The sequence below is a fragment of the Mycetomoellerius zeteki genome, unplaced genomic scaffold (genome assembly GCF_001594055.1).
Source record: "Mycetomoellerius zeteki isolate Tzet28-1 unplaced genomic scaffold, Tzet1.0 scaffold182, whole genome shotgun sequence".
NCBI classification, from domain to species: Eukaryota; Metazoa; Arthropoda; class Insecta; order Hymenoptera; family Formicidae; genus Mycetomoellerius; species Mycetomoellerius zeteki.
In genome coordinates this window covers 1609171-1619915 of record NW_017256778.1, presented here as the reverse complement: position 1 = coordinate 1619915, position 10745 = coordinate 1609171, and the positions used below count along the sequence as shown (strand labels likewise).

The window sequence follows — 10745 nt, the reverse complement described above, 5'->3', positions numbered from 1 at the left end:
TAAATACATACGGGTGGTGCTGGCCGCGGAATGGGGTGAGAGTGAGAGGGTGAGGACGAGTGCGAGCCGGGTCGACCGCGCAAATCTCTGCACGTACATGCACATGTCTGTGTGGGGATGTATGTACACGCGCCGTTTCCATGCATCGTTGTATGCGTGCATGCACAAGGGGTGGCAAGGGTGAGATCGCGGGGATGGTGGGCGCCTTGGTGACGTCATTGCTCTAATCGTCAGTTGCGCAGAGACGGGGTTGGTCACCGCGCTACGTCAGAATGACGGGTCGAGCAAACAGCAGCCGTTAAACCACCCTCTTCGGTCGGGGTTCTCTCTCTCTCTCTGCGGGCGAGCCGACGATCTAGGGGTAAAAAAATATCGTTCTAAAATTTCGCTGTTCATATTCCACTTGACGCCGTTGTTCATGTCGTTCCGTGGTGAGGTTACACGCGCGCAGCATCCCCATAAATCGTTTGCGTTCTCTTCTGCAGAGAGGTACACGAGCATGGAACAGGGAGCGGTGTCGTGAAGTGAGGCGGAAGGCGCGTGTCGTTCGCGCGCGCGTGGTCAACAGCCACGACTCAGGGTGGCCGAGTGCCGGCTACGATGGCTAGCTCGGGCTCGGCGGTCGACGGGGTTGGCGACGACGGTACGACGGGCGTGCCGGGCGGCGGACCCAGGAATCCCCTCACCTGCGGTGTCTGCCACGATTACTACAACGAGCCCTGCCTGCTCTCCTGCTTTCACACCTTCTGCGCTCGTTGCATACACGGCCCGCACATCGACGGGACGATCAAGTGTCCCATCTGCGGGTAGATAACATGTGACGATTTATCCAACGGTTGACATTTGCATATACACGCGCAATATTAAGATTTTTTACTGCTTTTGTGTAACATTAAAGAATTATCTACAGCTTTAGTATTCGTTAGACTCAATGGTTCCAAGAACACTGAATAATGAAAACGTTTCTCCTATTGCTTTTTATATTAGTTGTAAAAAAAAATATTATTAAATTATAATTTTCTTTACGGTATTATATAATAATGCTGTGTTATTATTTATAATTGTACAGGCAACAAACACAGTTGAAAGAAGGAGCACAATTACCACCCCCCGATCAGCTGATACGCCAATTAGTGGAACTGGCAAACTCCGAAAATCCACCATGTGCCAATTGCGACAAGCGCGACAAATCTACTATGTTTTTCTGTACAACATGCGGTATGTTTATTAAAGAAATACCTTTCAATCAGTATCAAATTATCCAGAATATAAAAAGCAATGTCGTACATTTACAGGACAAGCGCTTTGCACTCACTGCAGAGAACATACCCATCGTGCAAAGATGTTCTCCACTCACGAGGTGGTGCACATGAGCAAATGCACCAAGGACACTCAACGTCGCTGTCCGAGCCACGGCGAGCAGTACATAATGTACAGCCAGAGCGCCAAGTGCATGCTGTGCGCCACGTGTTTTCGCGATACACCTCCGGACGCGCGGGTGCACTGCGTGGACATCGAGAGCGCCTGGCAACAGGCCTCGAAGAAGATGGAGCGCGCGGTGAACTCCATCTGCGAGCTTCAGGCCGGCATTAAGGACGGCGTATTGGCCCTCAAGTCTCAGCTGGACGAGCTGCGGCACAGCCTCGAGTCCGAGAAGCGCGCGTTGACCGCCTTCTGCCAAGGTATGCAGGAGGCGATCAACAAGACGCACGCGTACGTCCTCGCGGAATTGCAGCGTCAATTCGACAGCAAGGAGCGGATGGTGCGTACGCAATTGCTTGCGCTCGGTAGCGCGCTACCCGTGCTGCAGATGCATTTAATGCTGTGCACCGCGTTCACCACTGGCGCGACCAAATATCAGTTCCTCGAGCTGGCGCATCCGATGCTGGAACGGCTGAGTCGCGTCGCTCAATTGGGCCATCCGTCGCGGCCGCCTCTACTCGCTGCCCACATCAAGACGAATTATCGGGTCGATTTCGCGCGTGCCCTACACCCTTACATAGGTCAGGTGCAGGCACCGAAGATTACCGCAGAATCCCTGTATGATCAGATGGCCGGTGGTCATATGATAGGGCAGGAACCACAAGTGCTTCAGGTACGTGCGAGCGAAGCAAGAAATTTCACAATTGGTCGATGATCCTCCATCGTGATTATCCTTCATTTTCGCATCACAAATTTTCTTTCTGATACCTAAGTTATTATTTGTGTTGCTTAAATTTTTCAGTTTTGTTCATGGATCGTTGGAAATTATAGATCGTAAATGATAATCCAAAAGTTGATGCAAAATATAATTATAAAATCGCTAATAAACCATTCGTGTTTTACGCCAGGAATATGTTTTCCCAACAGAGCAGCAAGATCACTCAGAGGCTGCCGCCGAAGAGATCTGACAGCGGATCTGATAGCGGCCCGTTCTCCAATCACTGTCGGACTTTTGACACCCAGCTGAAGGAACTAAGTCAGCAGTTGATGACCGTGAAGGAACGATTGGGCGAATTGCAACGGGATGTTTCCGTTTTAAAGAGAGCGAACACTCCGCCGTTGGGATCGCGTTACGATCATGTGGCAAGGGATTGCCGTTTGCTCGAGCAACAATTGGAGCATCATCAAATGGAATTGGAGCGACTAAGAAACGTTTTCGACGCTCTCTGGGAGGAACAGATGTGCAGGATTCATATAGAAAAGGAGATTTTTCATTCTCAGGTATGTTCTCCCAGTCACCCAGACAGCACACAATATTTATGAAATATTTACAAATATTTATAAATATTTATAAGGCTTGTTTTAAATATCTTGTAAATATTTTTATGGTCTTAGATTGCTTAGATCATAAACATTTATTATAAATATTATGAAATATTTATTGTAAATCTTGTAGTAAATGCTATGGAGATACTTAATAAGAGACATTGTAATTCAAATAAAAAATACTCACTAGAAATATTTATTTATATTTATCATAAATATTACATTAAATGTTAGTCTATCTTTTAATAATATTTTGAATAAAGCTTTATACAAAAAAAATATGTATAAAATATTTATATAACATTTCAAAAAATGAATAATAATAAATATTCTGTGATATCTGAGCAAGTTAGCCTCGCGCTTGCATTTCTGTCTTCTTCATTATTTACTCTCTGCTGTTTCTGTTCAGATGAATGACATTTTATCGTTGAGGAGCGAAGTGAAAAAGCTGCAAGTGCTCGCTCAGCATCTGGAGCCCTTCGTCAAGTCGTTCTCGATAGGCATCGGTGCTGGGGAAGTGAGTGTGGCCGCAGCGGACGCGGCCGATAATCAACATCTACAAGCGTTGCTGGATCATCTGGCGCGCTTACAGATGCAGGAACCACCCCATCCACAGGCTCAAGCACCGACGAAAGATCATCGTCATCCACGTAGCACTGCCACGAGTGCCGACAACGCGCTATACATGAAGGGTGAGGAAAGCATCTCGAACGCGTTGGTGTTCCTCAGATTCCTCGCGTTCACGATAAAATAATGAATCGCGGATCGCGAATATTTATGTACTTTGTACTTAATTCGCAATTTAATTTATTGTACAGAAACGAAGGAGATTCCGACGCGATGTCGTACGCCGTCCGGTGGTGTTGGCGCCGTTTTGGACTCGAGCGGCAATATCGTTGTGTACGGGACGGCCAAATCAACCGATCCAAAGCGGGGTGTGCTTAGTCAATTGATCGAGAAGGCCAGAACGCAAAAAGACGATCGTAAGAAATCGCCAGGCAGAGAAGACGGGCGTGATCGGAGTCAGAGCCGGCGTTCGCGCAAATCACCGGACAGTGCGAAGCCGAAGACGCCACCCGGTCACTCATCCGGCAGCAAGATGCGGTCGTTGTATCGTTCCCTGAAAGGCGGAACCGGCGACACTTCCGCCGAGGCGCTCGATCAAGCGGAAAGATGCACCGACTCGCAGCAGCCGCAGTCTCATATCGGTAAGAATGGAAGAATCGCAGGACCATCGTGCGCAAACGAATACTGATACATTATGACACGCAGGTCTTCCTTTGTAGTCCATCGGGGCGAAATTTCGGGTTTAGACTTAGAGGCGATAAACATCCGACAGCCGAATACGTAAAGTTGCTCGCCGTTCATCGCACACGCTTATATATATATATATATATATACATACACACACAATATATGTAAATATGTTATGTACATTTAACGAAAGATATATCGATATATGTTGACCCACATGTAATCGCACATTTACCATCACGAAGTTAAGTGTCTCGTCGTCGTCGTCCCGCAGCGAACTTTTGTTACACCCGCTGCGTTCGAAGAAGATGAGACCGTCTTCTAAAAGAGTCCCGTGCTTCCAGCAGGCGACGAGGGCGAGTATCAACGAATCTCGGAGGCCTCAAGCATGGGGGAAGCGAAGAAGCGCGTGCAGGCGCAAGTGCATGCGGTCCCGACCGACGATCAGATACGGGCGATGCCAAGCAGCAAGGTCCCGAAAATCTACCCAGCCAGCGACTCCGAGGAGCTGTTCTACGGCGACGGGAAGGACGCGAGGAGGCGACGGCGCGCCAGCTGCGACAGTCTCAGCACGACTGGTTCCGGGAACAGTAGGCGGTCGAGCATCGCCGATGGGACGGTAGGTCAACAATCCATCGCACAGGACCCCCGGAAAGCCCTGGTCGTTTTGATCGGATCACGGACGTCGTCGTCTCTCATGCAGAAACAGCGTTCCTGGGAGACCTTCCCGCGGCCCAAGAGCAAGCGTGGCGCCGGTACCGACGGTGCGGGGGCTTCCTCCCTCGGTCAGCTGAAGAAAGCGGACAGCTTTGAGGGCCACGAGGAAGCGGTGCGCACCTTGGTAGCGGCCGTACAGGAGACGCGCTCTCAGCTCCGGCATCATCATTTACATCATCATCGTCATCATCGTAAGAGTAAAACGAATTGAGGCGCTTTTTGTCATTCTCGCTCCCTTCGCAACCCCTCCTCCTCGCGCGCAAAAATTACGTAAGGAAATATTGTCCGAAGGGTATCGAATAGATATCCGCGAGCCTATTGCGTTATAGATAGAAAAAGAAAAGAAATGAAAAAGAATGATCAAAAGACTAAATGCCGTGCCCCAAGTGGCTTAAGTATAAATGTTATTTATTAGTAAAGAAAGCGTATTGTTGTGAGAGCCGACGTATTATCGGTTTTTCGAAGATTTTGGACATTCTATTAGTATAATAATAATAATAATAATAATATGGGGATATATAAATATGATAATGGTAATGAAAAAGGTCTATATTCTGCGCGATATGGAAAATCAGAAATCTTCGTTATCGAGAGGCACTTCCGTCAAATGCGCTCTTATCTTTATATTACTTTTCGAGATTCTTTTGAGATCAAACGCGTGATATTTGTATTAATCCAACGTTTTTGACGTTTATATTGTGTCCCTCGTCGAAGTCGTATATCGCATACGACGTGCAACTCTCGCGAAGTACCTTTTATATAGCGATTTAATTGCATTCGAATAATGAAAGCGCCGAAGATCGGTATTGATTCCACTGTAAATGCAGACGTTAGAGATGGAAGAGAGAAGGAGAGTAACGATTACGTCTGCTACTCGTATTGTTGACAAGATCCGCCTGGGGCGGTTGAGACACGTAGAGCCTTGATTAAGGAAGATAAAACGGTTTTTCGGATAAAACGCGCGTGTGCAATGTACAATAATTGCAAAAGAACCACGGTTGACGTTACAATCTAAACTGTATACAGACGAATGTCTATTTCGTTCCGATCGCGCACATTATTTCGATTTCGTTATTAAGTACAAGAGTCCTGTTCGCGTATCCTCGTTTCTCCGTTAAAACATGCGGATCTATTACCACTGTGTCCGTATACACGCGATTTTTCCCTTGAACGTCAACGGGTCGGATGCATAGTCCAGTAAAGTACGTCGCGCGATTCGATCGATCAAGTAAAACGGTAATATTTAGCTAGTAAACAACACTGCCAGTCGCGATATATTACATCATTACGAATTTAATCGACGATACTCGATTCGCGAAGAATAGCCTAATTCGAGCGTTTACTCGTAATCGCCATCACAATAAAAACCCAGCGATCGCCCTACGACGCATGGGCTCGTCACGATTATACTCGTCACAATTATTGACTATAATGTAACGATAATATTATTCCAAACGAGGGGCGCAAGGATAAAAATCGGTATTACGAGGAATCGGCTCTTCCTTGTGAAAGTCAATGCGATCGTTAATCGTTGTTTCGAATTTAACTACGAGCGAAGATTTGTAATCTTCAGCAGGGTTACAATGAACGTTCTAATTATAGCGAGTGTACACACGTAAGCATGTATGAGAAATTGTCGAATTGCTGGTATAGTAAAATATATACAAGTTAATAAATATACCCTTGATTTATATACCGTATCTTGGTGTATTGAAAGCGATGCATGAACTTTGTCGCTCACTTCAGTTTTACAAGTATCCACAGTTGTATACGTACATATATAAAAAAACATGCATATTCGGTATTCCACTTGTTGAATTTTACAGGCAGGCTATAAAGCTGGGAGCTTCAACGGATGAAATACGAGAGAACATTTTGGCCTTCGATGTTTGCATTTTTTTTTCCAGAATTAATACAGCGGTAGTATAACAATTTCCAATTAATTAATCTGATAATTGATTGTGATATTTTACACGTATTTATTTAAGACTAATATACGTAATTGATTTATACGTAATTGTCGACTTTATGTACACTTCTCTTCTATTTTCACATATTATAGTACAGTACACACAATCGACCACAATAAAAATTCTCTCTCCGTCGTTTCTTCTCTTTCTTCTTCTCAGGTAAAATGTCTCTATACTTCTGGCACGCCCATTATAGATAATACCAAATCATTGGTATAAAAAGGAAAGAGTCTCGTGCAGAAACATATAATACAGCGTATGCATTTCTGCAGAGATAAAGTACACATTTTGTCGCTACTTGTTTAGGTATCATACTGTTTCTTTCTTTTTTGTTATTGTTTCATCGATACTAGTTTCACTAACTTCGAACTTGTCAGAAATTTTGTAGGAATTTTCGTAGGAATCTTTCGGGTATTCTTTGATCTTCTCCGTTTGTCCTTTCGTAGTACTCGACTTCTTCAGTTCTGCGTTACCATTATTTATTTTCAATAATGTCATGATACCCCAGCTGTTACTTTCTAATTTGTTGGTGGTTTCTAGCGCGTAGATCGCGTCGTGCGTCTTCGAAATTATGCGATTCAACTCGTGGAGACTGACGTTTTTGCAAACGTTCAATGTCGTTTCTAAAGGATTGGTAATATGGAGCGCCGAGTGTGATGGTTTTCGAATCTGCATACCCTCGCGAATGCATATCCCATACGTTTGAAAATCGAATGTCGAATAATACTCAAAGAAATCGTATAGAAGTGTCTCCAGACTATCCTGATTTGTCTTATATTTGTAATCGGGTGGCAATTTGTTAATATTCCGCAGGAAGGTGCAATCGATACCATTCTCTGCACAACGAATGTCATCGCGCGCTATATAAAAGAAAAGAAAATACAATTTACTAATCTGACGTTATGTAATTCTTTTGTTTATGATATATGTGACTTACACGAATACAACTTTAATATTTTTAAAGACGGTAATATCTTCTTTTGTTGTAAGAAGAATAGCACTAACAACGTAAGAGGAAAATTTGTTATCCAATGTCCTGGTATGTCGGATGTTAATTCCTGATTCTTCGCCCATACTCGTATTACTATAACAAGCGGTCTTATTCGCCAATCCATCTCTCCGTACAAATTTAGTAATTCGGTCATATATATAGCAGTCCTGTAGAAGAGATCAGTATTGACATTTTAGTCTTTTTAACCATCTAACCACTGCTAGAAAAATTACATTTAAGTTTTAAAATGTCCTGTTTCTACAATTCAGAATCTCAGTACTAATACAGATACAGATTGTATAACCATCTAAAATTTGTTGTTTTGATTCCAAATGACTTATTGCTGTAGTTGAGGGTTCATTATAAAAAAATAATAAATCCTACATCAAGTAAAATTAATGTTTCGACTTACATATTTGTTGCACTTAAGTCACATTCAGTACGTGTGTAGTCATAACAGAATTTAATTATAGGTACTCGAGCCTCCAGAATCCTTCTGACATTAAGAATTCCAGGGATGAAATGCTGCATGATGTTTGCGAGTATTCCTAAAAATTCTTTTGTTTCATGCCTATCGCTATTATTCGTAGACTTTGAGTGAAATACCAATCTATTCATGACATTTTCCTACAAATGTTACAATTCACTGATAAGTAGGATTAAATACGTAAATATTTAATTAATTTGAACATTACATATATATTTACTTCTTCAATTTCGGGAACAAGAACTAAATCAAGGTCACATCTTTTCCTTCCAAAACCATTTATAGAGGAACCAAATGGCAGAACCTTTATATTCTCAAATAGTCTAGAAAAGTATTGCTCTAAATAGTGAGCAGTGTGAAACCTCAGTCTTACTTCTAAATCGCTTAATTTCATCGTCTCATAGAGAATTATTATCTGCCCTGATATCTGCAAAGACAAGTTTTATAAGGTTAAATGTTTCGAATAATTCTAACTGTAACATAAATGAGCTTACCGATTTTGCATTATATAATAGCTTTGCTGTCTCCTTTTTGGTAGGCAACACACAACCATTTTCCACAAATAGAGATGCCTTTTTCTGATTATCTTTCTGTGGTGTAACAATTTGTCCTTTACGAAACCATAATATCGAGGATTTTATGGGAATAATGTCTCTATTCATAAAGGAAGCAGACGACATAACTTCATTTATTGACATCATATTTGTAAACTCAACCAAGATAAAATTCTGAAATTAATCACAATATTGTACTTTTCTAACACAATATTCAACATTATGTATTAATATTACATTTATTTAATTTATTTAATTTTGAATAAAAATTAAACAATAGCTGACATACTTGATCATTTGTATAATAATGGTGCATACTCAAGATGTGTCCAAACCGCGAACAATAATTATGGAGATCATTGTATGATTTCGACGAATGTACCTGTATCAATAAGCTTCGACATGCCTGATTTCTTCTTTTGACGATTTCAGTCTCGAGTATGCTTTCTGTAACTGCAATTGCCAGATATAGATCTCAGTGTGAAAACAGAGAATAACTGTGGTATATGAGAAAGATCGATTTAATTAGAGGATATTAATTCATGCTGCATTTTCAACAATTACATTAAAGCTAGTAAATTATTTTGAAAAGGAATATGTAAAGGGCCTATTCGTTTTATCCGAATTTCTTGCACAGTTTTTCCTTTTTCTCTCCAATATGGAAAAAAAAAATAAAAGCTGAATTGAGCAAGAAGTTCAACTAAAAAGAACAAGCCTTGTTATATTATTTCTTTTTACTTGTCGTCACCGGGTGATGAACTTCAATGTGCTTTCAACCTGTTCTTTCAGGTTAAGTAGCACAAAACTTCTTGATCTTAAGTATAATTTTTATCACTGCTTATTTTATAATAACTTAGGGAAATAAAAGTTCGTTTGAGTATCTATAATCCCTCAGTTTTATATTAATATTTCGTTCTGATATTATTATTGCTTTATGATATTATTTGTAAACCTATAGGTTATACGTTGAACTTATAATGTGACTCACCTTGTTTATCGTTCTTATGTTGCATGATAGTTGACGGTATTGAGGTACGACTGCGCGATTTTAATCTACTTGTGCCCATTGTGAACTTTTTGCAATAACAGTGATTTAACAATGAAAGGATATTCGAATTAGCACGGCCGAAAAGCGCCATTTTTAAATGTGCACATAGCTCTATATACAGTGTGCAGCATGTACCACGCACATGTGCGAATCGGTGCGAACAGAATAGGTTATCGAAAGCCCCGTTCTTTATTCCTGCACTGCACTTTCTGAACCGGTGCACATGAGGCCTGTTCTTTTTGGCTGAACTTTTGCACCAGTTCATCTTTCTTCCTTTTCTCTTCAGGAGGAAAGAAAAAGAAGAAAGATGAACTGGTGCAAGAGTTCAGTCAAAAAGAACAGACCTATGGTATGATAAGTTGAGGCGTTTGTTTCATTTCAATTTATTGCACAATGTGCAAATCAAGAGTTCAGAGAGTACAGAAATAAAAAACAAACGCACTGCATATCCTACATATTTTACATCACTTTACATCATCTACTTTATATATGATTAGAGAAAATGTGCTTTTTCTTTCATTCTTCAACTCTACCTTTCGAATGGAGAATACAATAAATTATAGTACATGCCATCTTTTGTTTGATTATGTTATCTTGATATTAAAGTCGACTTTTGCGAATATATATATATATATATATATTTAAACTTTCATTGGTATAATAATAGTATTGTAAGGTCGGTAATTATTTATGACTGGTAAATTTGCTAGTGATTTTGTCGACTGTCTGTACAAATTATCACTGACAATATACCCAGATAGCACACAATATTTACAAAATATTTACAAAATATTTATAAATATTTATAAGATTTATTTTAAATATTTTGTAAATATTATATATATATATGTTTGTGGTCTTAGATTGCACAGATCATAAACATTTATTATAAATATTATGAAATATTTATTATGAATGTTATAGTAAATGCTATGAAAATACTTAATGAGACATTATAATCCAAGTAAGAAATACT

The 10745-nt window shown here is 40.8% G+C and overlaps 2 protein-coding genes across 4 annotated transcripts; one reads left to right on the top strand and one right to left on the bottom strand.

The window, feature by feature from the left end:
- Positions 1-294: 294 nt before the first annotated feature.
- Positions 295-6905, top strand: LOC108721788 (RING finger protein 207). Of its 2 annotated transcripts, XM_018446544.1 has the most exons (9): positions 295-361; positions 486-806; positions 1070-1218; positions 1296-2095; positions 2350-2703; positions 3158-3440; positions 3567-3956; positions 4350-4621; positions 4706-6905. In XM_018446544.1, the coding sequence occupies exons 2-9, from the start codon at positions 601-603 to the stop codon at positions 4928-4930; spliced, it is 2679 nt and encodes an 892-aa protein (XP_018302046.1). In that variant the 5' UTR covers positions 295-361; positions 486-600; the 3' UTR covers positions 4931-6905. The 2 variants fall into 2 exon arrangements, with proteins under 2 accessions (XP_018302046.1, XP_018302045.1); XM_018446543.1 differs by having other exon boundaries at positions 4350-6905.
- Positions 6004-9910, bottom strand: MTPAP (mitochondrial poly(A) polymerase). Of its 2 annotated transcripts, none has more exons than XM_018446545.1 (7): positions 9710-9910; positions 9011-9174; positions 8662-8895; positions 8388-8594; positions 8093-8307; positions 7627-7847; positions 6004-7549 (listed from the first exon to the last, which is right to left on the bottom strand). In XM_018446545.1, the coding sequence occupies exons 1-7, from the start codon at positions 9858-9860 to the stop codon at positions 6999-7001; spliced, it is 1743 nt and encodes a 580-aa protein (XP_018302047.1). In that variant the 5' UTR covers positions 9861-9910; the 3' UTR covers positions 6004-6998. The 2 variants fall into 2 exon arrangements, with proteins under 2 accessions (XP_018302047.1, XP_018302048.1); XM_018446546.1 differs by having other exon boundaries at positions 9011-9168.
- Positions 9911-10745: the final 835 nt, after the last annotated feature.

Coding starts and splice junctions, on each gene's coding strand:
- MTPAP (XM_018446545.1), bottom strand. CDS start 9,860: ATGGCGCTTTTCGGCCGTGCTAATTCGAATATCCTTTCATTGTTAAAT. Junction 9,175..9,709: donor ACATAAGAACGATAAACAAG/GTGAGTCACATT, acceptor TGGCAATTGCAG/TTACAGAAAGCATACTCGAG. Junction 7,848..8,092: donor GACTTAAGTGCAACAAATAT/GTAAGTCGAAAC, acceptor TCTCTTCTACAG/GACTGCTATATATATGACCG.
- LOC108721788 (XM_018446543.1), top strand. CDS start 601: ATGGCTAGCTCGGGCTCGGCGGTCGACGGGGTTGGCGACGACGGTACG. Junction 807..1,069: donor ATCAAGTGTCCCATCTGCGG/GTAGATAACATG, acceptor ATAATTGTACAG/GCAACAAACACAGTTGAAAG. Junction 1,219..1,295: donor GTTTTTCTGTACAACATGCG/GTATGTTTATTA, acceptor GTACATTTACAG/GACAAGCGCTTTGCACTCAC.